This window comes from Oryx dammah, unplaced genomic scaffold, assembly GCF_014754425.2.
Source record: "Oryx dammah isolate SB20612 unplaced genomic scaffold, SCBI_Odam_1.1 HiC_scaffold_24, whole genome shotgun sequence".
Lineage (NCBI taxonomy): Eukaryota > Metazoa > Chordata > Mammalia > Artiodactyla > Bovidae > Oryx > Oryx dammah.
The window spans coordinates 33,205,679-33,224,984 of record NW_024070208.1 but is presented as its reverse complement, the minus strand read 5'-3'; the positions used below and the strand labels follow the sequence as shown (position 1 = coordinate 33,224,984).

General features: G+C 42.9%; 1 protein-coding gene across 1 annotated transcript in view; it reads right to left on the bottom strand.

Moving 5' to 3' along the window:
- The window catches only part of LOC120883220 (phospholipid-transporting ATPase IB-like), a 111,927-nt gene that overhangs the window by 27,676 nt on the left and 64,945 nt on the right, over positions 1-19,306 (bottom strand). Inside the window, exons 31-33 of the mRNA XM_040267258.1 lie at positions 16,543-16,650; positions 13,132-13,220; positions 8,214-8,306 (exon numbers count right to left, since the gene is read on the bottom strand). Of these exons, the coding sequence (XP_040123192.1) occupies positions 8,214-8,306; positions 13,132-13,220; positions 16,543-16,650 (290 nt within the window). The remainder of the gene's footprint in view (positions 1-8,213; positions 8,307-13,131; positions 13,221-16,542; positions 16,651-19,306) is intronic.

Sequence of the window (19,306 nt, the reverse complement as noted above, 5' to 3'; positions counted from 1 at the left end):
ATGCGTTCATTGAAACCAAGAATATGGGGCACATCTCATACTCATCAGATATAACTCCAACATGACGGGACAGGACATTCTACTTAGAACAATGTTTCATAGGCTGCCTGTGCCCCTTAGTCTGTGACTTTTCTGCATGACCCCTTTCCAATAAAGTCAGACAAGCTTATTATCCAACATAACATCCTTGACCTTTTTTCCCCAAAACAACCTGTACCAAAGTTTAAATTTTGGTGAAACATAATACTTTGTAATTTTATACTTCAGACTCAACTGATAAATCATCTCACAGCTACAGGAAAAATAAATAAATTAAGTAAAACATTGAAGACAAATTAAGAAAAAGCATATAGGGTTCCCCATCATTTATACCCAAGGATAGTGATTTAATCAGTATAGAAATAAACTGGCCAGAGTCACAGGAGGGAGGAGGAGTCACAGGAGGGAGGAGGAGTCACAGGAGGGAGGAGGAGTCACAGAGTCACAGGAGGAGTGTTGAGGAGCGTTGGTTCATTGCAGTTGTCCCCAGAACGAACACAAAAGGGTAGGACTAGGGGACCCAGCTCTTACTCAAAGGTGGCAGAAAAAGTCCTCTGGGGTTTGCTTTTGGTGGTGTCATAAGATCGGACTAGTTCTTCCTGAGAAATCACAGCTCGTTCTACCTGAGAAAACGCATACCCATCTGAAAGAGCAAAGCATGGGGAAGCTGTTAGAAGACAAATATGTACAGTGAACATTCTGGTGACAGAAATCAAAACCCCTCCCAAACTGGAACACATTGGCCACCTCAGGCAGGGATGGCTGAGGCAGGGAGAGTGGCGAGGTCTGGGCAGGGCTTGGCGATGGAGCAGTTTGCAAACCTAGCTGCATCAGGACCACTGACAAAGCCCTTTCTGCATCCTTCTTTCTGGGGCCAATGGATCCTCATGGCTGGACATCACTGGGTGCTTTTTAAAGTTCTCCCAAGGATTCTGATGTGGTTCCTGATGCTCCTGAGAGCCTCGTCCTGGAGGATGCAGCCTGGCCAAGGGGCCCAGGGGCTCATGTCTGTCTCTATGGGCCTGTGGCCCAGCCCAGTCTGAGCAGCTCAAGAGGGGACCCACAGGTCCCTCACTACATTTTCCCACCACCATTCAAGGGAAGGGACCCTGGAACAGTCTGAAACTAAAACCTACAACTGGAACCCAGAAAGGTGAGTTTTGAAGCTGAAAACATGCTGGGGGACAACATGCAATATTAATATTAAACTTGGTGAAAAAAAAAAGTCCATCATGCTGGAAATGTCTCTGTTTTAAATTTTAGCTGATTTAACTAAGTATTCAAAGTGGTTTACTTGAGTTGACATGAATAACAGGGTCATGGGTAGAAGTTCCCAGAGGAAATAACTCATTGACCAGCACTCTCTCTCTCTCTGGGAGAATCAATCCTAGAATCATTTCTGAAAACGATACCAGCTCTTGTGGGGCAATGAGGAGAGCTAATGAGTATTTCCACTCTTCTCTAACTTCTGACCTTGACAGGTCAGACCTAGAGCAGTTGCGCATTTGAACAATCTTAATATATTTAGATTAAAACATGACCCAGAGCGAGCACATGCCGCTTCCACACACTCCCAAGGTTTACTATGGCTCACTGGTGGCAGTGGATTTACTTGTGAGTGGCCATGCTCTTTAGAAGAAGAAAACGTAACTTGTGTCCAGGTGTTGTGAACTGGCTTATGTGCTTGTGTGTCGAAGGAGAGAGGGATGTGGTGGTCCACAGCCTTCTCTGCCTGGAGAGCCAGCCTGGAGCTGGTAAGAAGCCTGGTACCTGCACAAAGGCAGGACCAGCAGTTCTCCAACTAGAGTGGGCGCTACCACCAGAGGATTGATTCAGGGAGTCTGCAGTGGGGCCCAAGAGGCAACAGTTCTTGCAACTTCCCGGGTGACACTTCTGCTCCTGGGTTAAGGACGGTGCTTGGAGCACCACTGTTTTAGGCCCTTTTCACCACAGTCTTGGACTGGATGCAGGTACCAGTGGCTTCCCATTCCTGGGGATGACCTTCCTCCCACTCGGGAGGGATCCACCCAGAATCTCAAGGAGGAATCTGCGTTGGCACTTCTCAGGTGTCGCGGATTCTCTGCGCGGCTGTGGGGACAGGAGGGAGTGCCCGGTGGCAGCAAGTCCCTGAGAAGATTTTCTGAGCGCAGAGGCCTCCCCTTCCCAAGCACAAGTCCAGGCTCTGTCGGCAGTGCAAACTGCCAAAGGTGGAGAAACCACTGTCCTTCACTTTATCTTAAATGTTCTAGATGCAGAAACATGGAGGGCTGTGAAAAATAAAAATATGAAAACAGCCCCACCTGTGTTCGCATTGTAAATGGTCTCCTTGTTCTGCATTAATGGTTTAAAAACATTCAGGCAGTCACCTTCTAAAAAATGTGGTTAAATGCATGTAGCATAAAGTTTACCATCTTAAGGATATGAAGCGTCCAGTCCAGTGGCACTAAGAACAGACACAAGGCTGAGCAGACACCCCCACCCTCTGGCCCCAGAACTCTCTGCCTCCCCAACCTGAGACTCCCCTCGCCCCACCGCTGGAAACCCTGCTCTCCCTCTGAGAATCTGACTGCTCCGGGGACCTCATGTCTGTGGGGTCACACAGTACTTGTCCTTTTGTGTCTGGCTTATTCCACTCAGCATGTGCCTTCAAGGAGCAGGACCTCATGTTTAACCGCCCATCCTTCTGTGAGTCAATGGCATCTCCATGCTGTGTGCATGACTTACGTGGGGCACCTAGGTCAACAGAGTTGTTCCGGAAGACCACCTGACAGGGCCTGGGACTCACGGACCTTTGGAGATTCACTTCCTCCACCTTGGACCTAAATCAAACATGGACTGGCTTTAGTTCGTTGCATACTAAGTTGTTTTAGTCATGTCTGATTCTTTGTGTCCCCATGGACTGTAGCCCACCAGGCTCCTCTGTCCATGCGATTCTCCAGGCCAGGATACTGGAGTGCGTTGCCATTTCCTGCTTCAGGGGATCTTCCCAACCCAAGGATCGAACCTGCATCTTTGTGTCTCCTGCATTGGCAGGCAAGGTATTTACCACTAGTGCCACCTGGGAACCAGATTTAAAGGGATTTGTTGGAGGAAAAAAAAGTTTCAAGGTAAAAGTAAAAAAAAGAAAACTTCCTTACCACTTGGAGAATGTTCTTACATTTAAAATAAAATGGATATTATCCAGACACTCTCAGCAAGATGCTTCTTCTAAGATAGCATTTTGCTGTGAGCATCTCTTGTGTTGTTGTTTAGTCATTAAGTCATGTCCAGCTCTTTGTGACCCCATGGACTGCAGCACGCCGGGCTCCTCAGTCCTTCACTATAGCCCAGATACACATATCCCACTATTACTCAAACTCATGTCCATTGAGTTGATGATCATATCCAACCATCTTATCCTCTGTCACCTGCTTCTCCTCCTGCCCTCAATCTTTCCCAGCATCAAGGACTTTTCCAATGAGTTGGCTCTTGGCATCAGGTAGCCAAAGTATTGGAGCTTCAGCTTCAGCATCGGTCCTTCCAATGAATATTCAGGGTTGATTTCCTTTAGGATGGACTGGTTTGATCTCCTTGTTGTCCAAGGGACTCTCGAGTCTTCTCCAGCACCACAGTTCGAAAGCATCAGTTCTTTGGCTCTTAGCCTTGTTTATGGTCCAACTGTCACATCTGTACATGACTGCTTCATGTACAGTCCTTCTAACTGTTTCCTCCAAAGAGCTAAACTGGACAATGAATGTCCTGTTTTTCTCAGGCTTCTGAGAGTACCAGGGATCTTATGGCAGGTATTTTCAAAATCTTTGCCCCAGTTTCCTTTTCTTACAGCAAAGCCATCATCTAGAGTGGTTCAAGATTCTTTTCCAAATTATTTGTTTATGACAGCACTGGGTCTTCGTTGCTTTGTACGGGCTTTCTCCAGCTTTGTGAGTGTGGGCTTCTCACTGTGGTTTGTGGCGCATGGGCTCTAGAGGGCACAGGCTTCAGTAGGTGCAGGGTGTGAGCTTAGTTGCCCTGCGACATGTGGAATCTCCCCAGACCAGGGATCAGCATACAGGATCTTAGTTCCCGAACCAGAGATCAAACTCGTGTCCTCTGCATTGGCAGGCAGATTCTTAACCATTGGACCACCAGGGAAGTCCCGGTCTGAGACTCTTGTCAATGAACATCAAGACAGGTCGGCTCTGGGCATGAGAGCTTCTCCAGATCTCAAGGCTGACGGGGGGACCGCGCGGGAAAGTCAACAGTGAAGAGAACCAAGAATCTTGAACTCCTATAACTTTTTCATTTCTTGCTCTCTTCCTTGGTGAGCTGATGATTTTCTATAGTGATAAACTTGATTCCTCTTTCTTTACTTTTGTGTATTTAATATAAGTTTTTGCTTTGTGGCTACCGTGAAGCTTACACAAAGCAATTTATATTGGTAACAGTCTGTTTTAAGTTGATAAAAACTCAAGTTAGAGTGCATTTTAAAACTTACACTTATACCAACATGGGTTTGATCCTGGCATTGGGAAGATCTCCCAGAGAAGGAAATGGCAACCCACTCCAGTGTTCTTGCCTGGGGAATCCCAAGGACACAGGAGCTTGGTGGGTTACAGTCCATGGGGTCACAAAGAGTCTGAGACAACCTAGCAAATAAAACAAACAACTGCAGTGCTTTAGGTTATTGATGTTGCAATTTACATATTTTTATCTCATGTATCCATCAACAAATGATTGTGGTTTTAGTTATTTTTACTACTTTTGTCTTTTAACCTTCACATTAGTGAAGGTTTATAAGTGATTAAACTCACCACCTTCACATCAGATTATTCTGAATCTTACTATTTATTTACCTTTATCATTTTCATACTTTCACACCTTTCCCTTTAACTTCTTAGTGCCCTTTTCTTTTGGCTTAAAGAAGTCCCTTTAGCATTTCTTTCTCTTTCTTTTTTTGGCTGCCCTGGGTCTTCGTTGCTGCATGTGGACTTTTCTCTAGTTGTAGTGAGGGGGCTCTACCCTCTAGTTGCAGTGTGTGGGCCTCTCACTGCAGGGCTTCTCTTGTCGTGGAGCACGGGCTCCAGGGCATGCGGGCTTCAACAGCTGTGGTGTGTGCGCTCAGTAGCTGTGGGGCACAGGCTTAGCTGCCCTGGAACATGTGGAATCTTCCCAGACCAGGGGTCAAACCCATGTCTCCTGCACTGGCAGATGGATATTTAACCACGGGACAACCGGGGAGTCCCCCTTTGAAGACCAGTCTAGTGGTGATGAATGCCTTCAGCTCTGAATGTTGAGCTTGTCTGGAAAACTCTTTATCTCTTCTCCACTTCTGAAGTATACCTCTGCTGAGTGACGTATTCTTGGTTGGTACTTTTTTTCTCCTTCAGCATGACACCCTATACTCTCTCTCAGCTTGGAAGGTTTCTGTTGAGAAATCCTCTCATAGCCTCATGGGCATCCCCTTTTGTGTCATTAACTTCTTTTCTTTTGTGGCTTTGAGGAGTCTCTCTTCATCTTTTTCACAGTTTTACATATATATATTATATATATATATATAAAATATATATAACACAGAGTTTCTCTGGTGATTCAGATGGTAAAGAATCTGCCTGCAGTGCAGGAGATCTGCGTTTAATCCCTGGGTCAGGAATATACCTTGGAGAAGGAAATGGCAACCCATCCCAGTATTATCTCCTGGAGAATCCCATGGACAGAGGAGCCTGGCAGACTATAATTTGATAATGAGTCTCAGTGAAATATTTTAGGGGTTGAATCTGATTGAGGCTTTCTTATGGCTTCATGTATCTGAATATGTGCACATATATATTTTTTAATTCTCTTGGGTAAATACCTAGAAATGGAGCTGCAGGGTCACTGGATAGGTGTTTGCTTAAACCTATCCTAGGATTAGAATGACCAGTTATCCAAACTGATTGTACAAGAGTCCTAGCCACACTTCATTCTCATCACACATAGTACTATTGATGGTATATACTCAGTTTAGTTCATTCGCTCAGTCGTATCCGACTCTCTGCAACCCCATGTATTGCTGCACACCAGGCCTCCTTATCCATCACCAACTCCCGGAGTTCACCCAAACTCATGTCCATCAAGTTGGTGATGCCATCCAGCCATCTCATCCTCTGTCGTCCCCTTCTCCTCCTGCCCCCAATCCCTCCCAGCATCAGGGTCTTTTCCAGTAAGTCAACTCTTCGCATGAGGTGGCCAAAGTATTGGAGTTTCAGCTTTAGCATCAGTTCTTCCAATGAACACCCAGGACTGATCTCCTTTAGAATGGACTGGTTGGACCTCCTTGCAGTTCAAGGGACTCTCAAGAGTATTCTCCAACACCACAGTTCAAAAGCATCAATTCTTCAGCGCTCAGCTTTCTTCACAGTCCAACTCTCACATCCATACATGACCACTGGAAAAACCATAGCCTTGACTAGATGGACCTTTGTTGGCAAAGTAATGTCTCTGCTTTTTAATATGCTATCTAGGTTGGTCATAACTTTCCTTCCAAGGAGTAAGCGTCTTTTAATGTCATGGCTGCAATCACCATCTGCAGTGATTTTGGAGCCCCCCAAAATAAAGTCTGACACTGTTTCCACTGTTTCCCCATCTATTTCCCATGAAGTGATGGGACCAGATACCATGATCTTAGTTTTCTGAATGTTGAGCTTTTAAGCCAACTTTTTCACTCTCCTCTTTCAGTTTCATCAGGAGGCTTTTTAGTTCCTCTTCACTTTCTGCCACAAGGGTGGTGTCATCTGCATATCTGAGGTTATTGATATTTCTCCCGGCAATCTTGATTCCAGCTTGTGCTTCTTCCAGCCCAGCGTTTCTCATCATGTACTCTGCATATAAGTTAAATAAGCAGGGTGACGATATACAGTCTTGATGTACTCCTTTTCCTATTTGAAACCAGTCTGTTGTTCCATGTCCAGTTCTAACTGTTGCTTCCTGATCTGCATATAGAGGTCAAGAGGCAGGTTAGGTGGTCTGGTATTCCCATCTCTTTCAGAATTTTCCACAGTTTATTGTGATCCACACAGTCAAAGGCTTTGGCATAGTCAATAAAGCAGAAATAGATGTTTTTCTGGAACTCTCTTGCTTTTTCCATGATCCAGCAGATGTTGGCAATTTGATCTCTGGTTCCTCTGCCTTTTCTAAAACCAGCTTGAACATCTGGAAGTTCATGGTTCACATATTACTGAAGCCTGGCTTGGAGAATTTTGACCATTACTTCACTAGCGTGTGAGATGAGTGCAATTGTGTGGTAGTTTGAGCATTCTTTGGCATTGCCTTTCTTTGGGATTCTGGAGAAGGAAATGGTAACCCACTCCAGTATTCTTGCCTGGAGAATCCCATAGACGGAGAAACCTGGTGGGGTACAGTCCATGGGGTCGCAAAGAGCTGAACATGACTTCACTTTCACTTTCTTTGGGATTGGAGTGAAAACTGACCTACATGCTCAGTAGGTGCCAAATACATGGATATTGGTAATCACCCCATTCATTTGCTTTAGATTTGCCTGTAATATAATGTTGCTTCCCCCTAGAACTTTTAAATGTGCTTTGGGGTCTCTCTACCCAAGCCACACCATCAGTTGCTTTCCATCCTTTCCTTTAAGCCTAACAAAGCACTTAAATGTAGTAGGTATTCAGCATATTCCAAAGATTGATTCTTTGCCTTAGAACCCCTGCAAAAACATTCCAGATTCAGAGAACGCCGACTGGAAACTCCAGGTCACGCCCAGGCCTCCAGTGAAAGCCCAGAACAAACGTCTGACATGGTTACTGAGAAGACTGGTGGTCCTTTCACTCAGGACAGCTCCCAGGTTATGTCAAGCAGTTGGAACTGATCTCTCTCTGGAGCTGGTGTGCATGCAGAGGTTAAAGTCTTGATGAGAGGTACGGGATTTCCTGACGCCATGGGCATGGGATGTGAGGAAGAGGACGTGAGGAGGACCTCAGGATTGGGAGCCAAGAAGCCATTGATTGAAAGGAAGACCGTGGAGGGGTGCAGCAGAAGGGAGACCTGTCCTGCTGGGGATTCAATGCTCAAGAGACCGAGAAGACCTGGGAAATCGTGGCAGGTCAATCCCCACACCCCTGGGAGGGAAACGGCAGGAGGGGGAAACAACAAGGGAAACAGGTTTTTCACAAAAGTCAGGATAAAGGGAACTGCCTCACCTCTTTGCAGAGTCTCTGCGAAGTACCTGAACTCCACTGCTTTCCATCTCCCGAACCTCTTCCAGCAAAGTTCTGTGGCAGGTGTTTCTAATCCTGTAAGAGACGGAAAGAGAAAAGGGACATAAGACATGAGCTCTGCACACTGGGAGTCATGGTTTCTCCCTTCCCAGATGACAGCTGGACACCCCTTGACTACAAGCAGTATGGAGGGATGCAAGGCACCACGTCCTGTCTGCGTGTGAACAGCAGCATCTACTTTCTTGGTAGCTGAGAGCATTGCTGCTGCTGCTGTTGCTCAGTCACTTCAGCCATGTCTGACTCTTTGCAGCCCCAGGGACTAGAGCCCGCCAGAATCCTCTGTCCGTGCAATTCTCCAGGCATGAATACTGGAGGGTTGCCAAGCCCTCCTCTAGGGCATCTTCCCAACCCAGGGATCAATCTCGCATCTCTTATGTCTCCGGCATTGGCAGGTGTATTCTTTACCACTGTGCCACCTGGGAAGCCCCGAGAGCATTCCAGAGTTGGACAATGTGAATTAGCAACCAGCCACCTCAAACACTGCTGACTCTCTGTGAAAGCCTAGATATTTCTGAGTATGTGCTGAGCCTGCACACCACAAATACTGAGCCTGTGTGCCGCAACTAAAGAACCCACGTGCCGCAACGGAAGATCTCACATGACACAGCTAAGATCCTGCGTGCCATAATTAAGACCCAATGCAGCCAGATAAACAAATAAAGATTTTAAAAAAATTTTTTTAATTTCATGATTTCTTTAACATTTATAATGAAAGTGAAGTTGCGCAGTCATGTCCGACTCTTTGTGATCCCATGAACTATAAGCCTACAAGGCTCCTCCATCCATGGGATTTTCCAGGCAAGAACACTGGACTAGGTTGCCATTTCCTTCTCCATTTACATTTAAAATTACCTTCAATATTGGAGACAGGGATTTGTAACACCTTAGTCTTTTCCCCGCCCCCTTTCTGTTAGACTTAGTAAAAAAAAAAAAATTCAGATCTTCTAATAAGACCTTCTAGAACTAACACCAAAAAAAAAAAAAATAGATGTCCTTTTCATCATAGGGGACTGGAATGCAAAAGTAGGAAGTCAAGAGATACCTGGAATAACAGGCAAGTTTGGCTTTGGAGTACAAAATGAAGCAGGACAAAGGCCAACAGTGTTTTGCCAAGAGAATGCACTGATCTAGCAAATACCCTCTTCCAACAACATAAGAGATGACTCGACACATGGGCATCACCAGATGGTCAGTACCAAAATCAGATTGATTATATTCTTCACAGCCGTGGATGGAAAACTCTATACAGTCAGCAAAAACAAAACCAGGAGCTGACTGTGACTCAGATCATGAATTCTTTATTGCAAAATTTGGACTTAAATGGAAGAAAGTAGGGAAAGCCACTAGGCTATTCACATATGACCTAAATCAAATCCCTTACAACTACAATATACAGTGAAGTGGCAAATAGATTCAAGGGATTAGATCTGATAGATAGAATACCTGAGGAACTATGGATGGAGGTTTGTGACATTGTTTAGGAGGCAGTGATCAAGACCATCCCGAAGAAAAAGAAATGCAAAAAGGCAAAATGATTGTCTGAGGAGGCCTCACAAATGGCTGAGAAAAGAAGAGAAGCAAAAGGCAAAGGAGAAAAGGAAAGATATAACCATCAGAATGCAGAGTTCCAAAAAATAGCAAGGAGAGACAAGAAAGCCTTCCTCAGTGAACAATGCAAAGAAACAGGAAAACATTAGAATGGAAAAGATTAGAGATCTCTTCAAGAAAATCAGAGATACCAAGGGAACATTTCATGCAAAGATGGGTACAATGAAGGACAGAAATGGTATGGACCTAACAGAAGCAGAAGATACTAAGAAGAAGTGGCAAGAATACACAGAAGAACTGCACAAAAAAGATCTTCATAACCCAGATAAGCATGATGGTGTGAGACAGACACCTAGAGTGTGAAGTCAAGTGAGCCTTAGGAAGCATCACTACAAACAAAGCTAGTGGAGTGATGGAATTCCAACTGAGCTACTTCAAATCCTAAAAGATGATGTGTTAAAGTGCTGCACTCAACATGCCAGCAAATATAGAACTAGCAATGGCCACAGGATGGGAAAAGGTCAGTGTTCATTCCAGTCCCAATAAAGGGCAATGCCAAAGAATGTTCAAACTACTGCACAATTGCACTCATTTCACAGTCTGGCAAAGTAATGCTCAAAATTCTCCAAGCTAGGCTTCAACAGTATGTGAAGCGAGAACTCCCAGATGTTAAGCTATGACAATCCTAGACAGCATATTAAAAAGCAGAGACATTACTTTACCAACAAAGGTACATATAGTCAAAGCTATGGTTTTTCCAGTAGTCATGTATGAATTTGAGAGTTGGACCATAAAGAAGGCTAAATGCCAAAGAATTGATGCTTTTGAACTGTAGTGTTAGAGAAGACTCTTGAGAGTCCCTTGGACTGCAAGGAGATCAAACCAGTCAATATTAAAGGACATCAGTCCTGAATATTCATTGGAAATACTGATGCTGAAGGTGAAGCTCCAATACTTTGGACACCTGATGTGAAGAACTGACTCATTGGAAAAGACCCTGATGCTGGGGAAGATTGAAGGCAGGACAAGAAGTTAATGACAGAGGATGAAGTGGTTGGATGGGATCACCAACTTGATGGACATGAGTTTGAGCAAACTCCAGGAGTTGGTGATGGACAGGGAGGCCTGGTGTGATGCAGTCCATGTAGTCACAAAGAGTTGGACACGACTGAGTGACTGAACTGAACTGAACTGACTGAGAGGAACCAGAGATCAAATTGCAACATCCATTGGATCATAGAAAAAGCAAGACAATTCCAGAAAAACATCTGAGTGACTGAGTGAGTAAAGTCATTCAGTCATGTCCAGCTCTTAGCAACTCTATCAACTGTAGCCTTCCAGGCTCCTCCATCCATGGAATTTTCTAGGCAAGGATACTGGAATGGGTTGTCATTTTTTTCTCTAAGGCATCTTCCCCACCCAGGGATCAAACACGCATTTCCTGTGTCCCCTGCATTGCAAACTGATTCTTTACCCATTGAGCAATTGGGGAAGCCCAGAAAAACATCTACTTCTGCTTTATGGACCACACTAAAGCCTTTGACTGTGTGAATCACAGCAAACTGTGGGAAATCCTTCAAGAGATGGGAATACCAGACACCTTACCTGTGAAACCTATGTGCAGGTCAAGAAGCAACAGTTAGAACTAGACATGGGACAACAAACTGGTTCAAATTGAGAAAGGAGTACATCAGGGCTATATATTGTTACCCTGCTTTCTTAATTTATATGCCGAGTGCTTCATGAGAAATGGGGGACTAGATGAAGCAAAGCTGGAATCAAGATTGCCAGGAGAAAAAAAAAAAAAAAAGATTGCCAGGAGAAATATCAACAACCTCAGATATGCAGATGACACCACCCTCATGGCAGAAAGTGAAGAGGAACTAAAGAGCCTCTTGATGAAAGTGAAAGAGGAGGGTGAAAAAACTGGCTTAAATCTCAACATTCAAAAACTAAGATCATGGTATCTGGTCCCATCACTTCATGGCAAATAGATGGGGAAACAATGGAAACAGAGACAGACTTTATTTTATTGGGCTCCAAAATCACTGCAGATGATGACTGCAGCCATGAAATTTAAAGACACTTGCTCCTTGGAAGAAAAGCTATGACCAACCTAGACAACATATTAAAAAGCAGAGACATTACTTTGCAGACAAAGGTCTATCTGGTCAAATGGTTTTTCCAGTAGTCATATATGGATGTAAGTTGGACCATAAAGAAAGCTGAATGCAGAAGAATTGATGCTTTTGAATTGTGGTGTTGGAGAAGACTCTTAGAGAGTCCTTTGGATAGTAAGGAGATCCAACCAGTCCATCCTAAAGGAAATCAGTCCTGAATATGTACTGAAAGGACTGATGCTAAAACTGAAGCTCAAATACTTTGACCACCTGATGTGAAGTGCCGACTTATTAGAAAAGACCCTGACACTGGGAAAGATTGAAGCAGGAGAAGGGAATGACAGAGGATGAGATTGTTGAATGGCATCACTGACGTGATGGACATGAGTTTGAGAAAGCTCTGGGAGATAGTGAAAGACAAAGATGCCTGACGTGCTACAGTCCACGGGGTTGTAAAAAGTCAGACATGACTGAGCAACTGAACAACAAATCTAATAATATTGGCTCAGACAATAAAGGAATCTGCCTACCATGCTGGAGACCCAGGTTCGATTCCTGGGTCAGGAAGATCCCCTGGAGAAGAAAATGGCTAACCACTCCAGATTCTTGCCTAGAGAATCCCATGGGCAGAGAAGCCTGGTGGGCTACAGCCCATGGCATTGCAAGAGAGTCAGACATGACTGAATGTCTAACACTTTTTTCAATCTAATATTTAAATATTCTGGGAGAATTGGATTTGAAAGACTCTTATGCCAAATTTTTTGAAAGTAAAGAATGACTTTCTAATTTCAATATTTCCCTTCTAGTTCTTATTTTATCATTAATTCTTAATCTGTGATCATCTGGTATCACATTTTTTTCCCTATAAAGTAGATAAGACTTCCACACTAAAGAGTGAAGAAATGGACCTCTTTTCAGAAAAAAATTATGAACTTTATTTCTACCAAATTTCCGTCTCATACATTTAATTCCATCTTTTTTTCCTAAATTGATTGCTGGTAAATCTCCAGTGGCAAAAAGCAAAGGGCATTTTCTTCCTTTAAAAGCTCCATGACATTTAATATTCACAGGATGGCATTAAACTAAGTGTTTAATTTGAGAGCCATACAATTGTAAAGGATAATTAACTATGATAATATATTCTCTGGTTTCCACTTCATTTTTCAACTTACGATTTCCACGCTACATTTTGAATCAGGCACACAATCGGGACTATGAAAAAGCCCAGCCAAAAGTGTGGACACACCAGAGCCGTATTGCTCTGCAAATAAGCAGAGATAAGGGACATTTCAATAAGAATCTTTTAGTTTGCCAACAATGAGTACCAAGAGCAGCTTTCAGTTTCCTCCCCGCCTCAAAAAACAACCTGGAGATGTCAGGAAAGGCATGGATATGAATGCATCTGACTGCAGTCCTATGAATCTAGAACTACTAAACCAACTAAATAAGTTCAGTTCAGTTCAGTTCAGTTCAGTTCAGTCGCTCAGTCGTGTCTGACTCTTTGCGACCCCATGAATCGCAGCACGCCAGGCCGCCCTGTCCATCACCAACTCCCGGAGTTCACTCAGACTCACGTCCATTGAGTCCGTGATGCCATCCAGCCATCTCATCCTCGGTCGTCCCCTTCTCCTCCTGCCCCCAATCCCTCCCAGCATCAAAGTCTTTTCCAATGAGTCAACTCTTCATCCCAGGGCTGATCTCCTTCAGAATGGACTGGTTGAATCTCCTTGCAGTCCAAGGGACTCTCAAGAGTCTTCTCCAACACCACAGTTCAAAAGCATCAATTCTTTGGCGCTCAGCTTTCTTCATCTTTACAGTCCAACTCTCACATCCATACATGGCTACTGGAAAAACCATAACCTTGACTAGACGGACCTTAGTCGGCAAAGTAATGTCTCTGCTTTTGAATATGCTATCTAGGTTGGTCATAACTTTTCTTCCAAGGAGTAAGCGTCTTTTAATTTCATGGCTGCAGTCACCATCTGCAGTGATTTTGGAGCCCAAAAAAATAAAGTCTGACACTGTTTCCACTGTTTCCCCATGTATTTCCCATGAAGTGATGGGACCGGATGCCATGGTCTTCGTTTTCTGAATGTTGAGCTTTAAGCCAACTCTCCTCTTTCACTTTCATCAAGAGGCTTTTTAGTTCCTCTTCACTTTCTGCCATAAGGGTGGTGTCATCTGCATATCTGAGGTTATTGATATTTCTCTCGGCAATCTTGATTCCAGCTTGTGTTTCTTCCAGTCCAGCGTTTCTCATGATGTACTCTGCATATGTTAAATAAGCAGGGTGACAATATACAGCCTTGACGTACTCCTTTTCCTATTTGGAACCAGTCTGTTGTTCCATGTCCAGTTCTAACTGTTGCTTCCTGACCTACATACAGATTTCTCAAGAGGCAGGTCAGGTGGTCTGGTATTCCCATCTCTTTCAGAATTTTCCACAGTTTATTGTGATCCACACAGTCAAAGGCCTTGGCATAGTCAGTAAAGCAGAAATAGATGTTTTTCTGGAACTCTCTTGTTTTTTCCATGACCCACTGGATGTTGACAATTTGATCTCTGGTTCCTCTGCCTTTTCTAAAACCAGCTTGAACATCAGGAAGTTCACGGTTCACATATTGCTGAAGCCTGGCTTGGAGAATTTTGAGCATTACTTTACTAGCATGTGAGATGAGTGCAATTGTGCAGTAGTTTGAGCATTATTTGGCACTGTCTTTCCTTGGGATTGGAATGAAAACTGACCTTTTCCAGTCCTGTGGCCACTGCTGAGTTTTCCAAATTTGCTGGCATATTGAGCACAGCACTTTCACAGCATCATCTTTCAGGATTTGAAACAGCTCAACTGGAATGCCATCACCTCCATTAGCTTTGTTCGTAGTGATGCTTTCTAAGGCCCACTTGACTTCATATTCCAGGATGTCTGGCTCCAGATAAGTGATCACAACATCATGATTATCCGGGTCTTGAAGATCTTTTTTGTACAGTTCTTCTGTGTATTCTTGTCACCTCTTCTTAATATCTTCTGCTTCTGTTAGGTCCATACCATTTCTGTCCTTTATCGAGCCCATCTTTGCATGAAATGTTCCCTTGGTATCTCTAATTTTCTTGAAGAGATCTCTAATCTTTCCCATTCTGTTCTTTTCCTCTATTTCTTTGCATTGATCGCTGAAGAAGGCTTTCTTATCTCTTCTTGCTATTCTCTGGAACTCTGCATTCAGATGCTTATATCTTTCCTTTTCTCCTTTGCTTTTCACCTCTCTTCTTTTCACAGCTATTTGTAAGGCCTCCCCAGACAGCCATTTTGCTTTTTTGCATTTCTTTTCCATGGGGATGGTCTTGATCCCTGTCTCCTGTACAATGTCACAAACCTCATGCCATAGTTCATCAGGCACTCTATCTATCAGATCTAGGCCCTTAAATCTATTTCTCACTTCCACTGTATAATCATAAGGGATTTAATTTAGGTCATACCTGAATGGTCTAGCGGTTTTCCCTACTTTCTTCAATTTAAGTCTGAATTTGGTAATAAGGAGTTAATGATCTAAGCCACAGTCAGCTCCTGGTCTTGTTTTTGTTGACTGTATAGAGCTTCTCCATCTTTGGCTGCAAAGAATATAATCAGTCTGATTTCGGTGTTGACCATCAGGTGATGTCCACGTGTAGAGTCTTCTCTTGTGTTGTTGGAAGAGGGTGTTTGCTATGACCAGTGCATTTTTTTGGCAAAACTCTATTAGTCTTTGCCCTGCTTCATTCCGCATTCCAAGGCCAAATTTGCCTGTTACTCCAGGTGTTTCTTGACTTCCTACTTTTGCATCCCAGTCCACTATAATGAAAAGGACATCTTTTTGGGGTGTTAGTTCTAAAAGGTCTTGTAGGTCTTCATAGAACCGTTCAACTTCATCTTCTTCAGCGTTACTGGTTGGGGCATAGACTTGGATTACCATGATATTGAATGGTTTGCCTTGGAGATGAACAGAGATCATTCTGTCGTTTTTGAGATTGCATCCAAGTACTGCATTTCGGACTCTTTTGTTGACCATGATGGCTACTCCATTTCTTCTGAGGGATACCTGCCTGCAGTAGTAGATATAATGGTCATCTGAGTTAAATTCACCCATTCCAGTCCATTTTAGTTCACTGATTCCTAGAATGTTGATGTTCACTCTTGCCATCTCTTGTTTGACCACTTCCAATTTGCCTTGATTCATAGAATTGACATTCCAGGTTCCTATGCAATATTGCTCTTTACAGCATCGGACCTTGCTTCTATCACCAGTCACAATTAAATAAACAGGCATATAAAACCTAAATATAGTACTAACTAACTTAATTTAATACCTTCATTGAAACGTTCAAAATGCAAAAAGAGAATCTTGAGAGCAGCAAGAGAGAAGTAAATCACCACATACAAGGATCCTCAGTGAGATGACTAGCAGATTGCTCATCAGAAACACTACAGGCCAGAAGACATTGGGCCCATAAATTCAAAGTGCTAAAAGAAAAATACTATCAAACAGAAACCCAGTTTCTGGCAAGATTGTCTTTCGAAAGTGAGAGGGAGAGATTTAGAGCACACTCACCTGTCCTGTCATCTCAGGAGCAACAGGAACAGTGGGCCAGAGGGAGGAGTAAACCGCAAAAAACCCCAGCCAAATCATTATGCTGCCCCAAATGGCCAAATGGGTGAACTGCAGACAGAAGAGCGGCATGCAAATGTTTCAGCCTCCGCTACTTGAAAGGACATTTTTAAAAACGCTATTAATCAACTATCAAAATCCATTTGTCCACACCATAAGTTCTCATATGAAGAAGTTGATACTTTTTCAATTTGTTGCTACCTGAGACTTCCTAACATCTTTCTCAGAATACTTTGCTATGAACTCAAAGCACCATTGTCTGGCAAGTATCAAAAACAACTGTACCTTGTTCATCCAAGCCAAGCGGTGTTCAGAGTCTTCAGCAAAAAGATCAACTCTCAACAGATGTGGTTCATTACAACTGGTGGGTGATTTAATGAGACTTGGGCTTCTGTCTGTTTATTAATACAAAGTTCTTTACAGTAAAAAAAAATTTTAAATACAAATCATTGAGAGATAAAAATTTGAATGTATTGTGAATAACTGTGGAACAATGGCAGTAGTTGTGATCCTTAGACTGACCAGAACTGGTAGGTTTTGTGCACGTATCAACTGTATATGCCATTCTGGCTGAGACTGTAGCTGAAGAACCACTGACCAGGCCTGAGTCTGGGAACTGGTACCAGATTCTCCAATGATAGATGCTAAAATAGTAGACCCTTCTGTGGATCTGTGATCTGTTGCTTTGAGCAGTTGGTGTTAGCAGGGGAATAGTGAGGAAAACAACTAGGAGACCTATATTCTACCCTTGGCCACAGTAGGTATACCACTTAAACTGAGCAGGCCTAAGATGTATTATCTATACATAATAAGGCAACTGGCTAGACTAGATCAAATGTTCTCATCCTAATAGTTTTTGTTTAGTTGTCAAGTTACGTTTGACTCTTTGAGACCCTATATACTGTATCCCACCAGGTTCTTCTGTCCATGGGATTTCCCAGGCAAGAATACTGGAGTGGGTTGCAATTTCCTGCTCCAGGGATCTTCCCAACTTGGGAATTGAACTTGTGTCTCCTGTGTCTCCTGAATTGGCAGGAGGATTCTTTACCACTGAGCCACCTAGGAAGCCCTCTTATCCTAATAGAATTTTGGTTCTTTTCCTCAATACTTTTTAGTATTACTTTTTAGTAATACTTTTTACTATTTAGTAGTACTTTTTACAATTACTTTTTAGTAATGAGCAACTGCTCATTACTTAGTCATCTCTGAACAAAAACTATAGAGAAAAAAACCCAAATGCGCTACTTCTCAGAGTATATATTATTTGTTTAGGAGTCATTTTCAAAGGCACTTTTTCACACTCCTTAAAAATAACCTCTAACCCAAACAATTCTTTCTCTGATTAGAGTAAACAGAACTGGTCTCTTGAGGACTCTGTCTCGTGATAACACAGATAGATGGAGAAGAGGATCAGCCTGAAGCTATGAACTTCAAACTCTTCAGAACCGCAGTGAGTTTTCCTGTAAGAGTTCCCTTGGAGTCGACATCATGCATCATGTGCAATGTGAGGTATTTCTGCGCGGCTTCGAGAGTATTTTCAGACGGGCCTCTGTTGGGATCATCACCTTCTGGGGACTGCCAGCCCCCACTGCTGCTTAGAGCTGTGTTCTGTGTCTTTCTGCTCTTGCTTGCTTTCTGCACTGGATCGGTGACTTCCAGCATCACCCTTCTCCCCAATGAAGACACTGCCTCCTCGGCCTTCCCCGTAGGCAGGGCAGCATCAGCACAAAGGTGAGAAACAGGCCCTTCTCTCTCCTGCCTCCATCCCCACTCCTTCTTAGCCCCTAGGTGAGCTGGAAGGCAGGTGCCCAATCCGTCTTAGGCCGGACACCTCGTGTAGTTCTAAGTGTGCTTTGGCCTTGAACTATTGCCTCATTCACAAATGAGGTTCAATACGTACAGATGACAGAAATGGTCTATGCTCCATGAATATGGTATAATACAATTAGATTGCCTTATGATTTGTAATAAAATATTTTTGCTCATAACTCCTTGGTTCCAACTTAGTGTTGGGGTCCAATAGGGATGGTGGCAGTCAGAACTCTGAATTGATTGCAACAGAAAGGGAATATATCATAGGCTGCATCAACTTAGTTCTTCAAAAGTGACAAACATGTAAAAATTCATTTTCTCTCAGAAACTTTTTGAGTACAACTTGAGACACAACTTATTTATAGATGTAAATACGTATGTGCAGGTACACATGCAATCTATTTAAACTATTCATGTCATAAAAACTAAAATTCTGCTTAATTTATCAGAAATTACACTTGTAATAGTATCCTGAGGAAATCATTACTCATATCTGTAAGTACATCTGTATTGATAACAGTATTGATTATATATTGTTCACAGTAACTAAAGTTAAAATAATTATTCTAAAAATAATGCAAAATTTTTTAATAAATAAAGTAATGCAAATAACAAGCATCCATGTGCTGAAACATTATTCCATCAATTAATAAGGCATAAAAATAAAAAATTTGGAAAAATATTAAAGATCTGTCATTAAGTGAAAAAAAGCAACTTGTAAAATATTAGGTACGTTATAATCTTGTTTTTATAGAGGGGTGGGAGGAGACTACATAGAACAAAGACAAAGAGTAGAAGCCAAAATGTCAGCATCATTGACACTGAAAGGAATAAGCAATATGTATTTTTCTTTTTGTCTGTATTTGCTAAATTCTCTCTTATCATTCTGTACTTG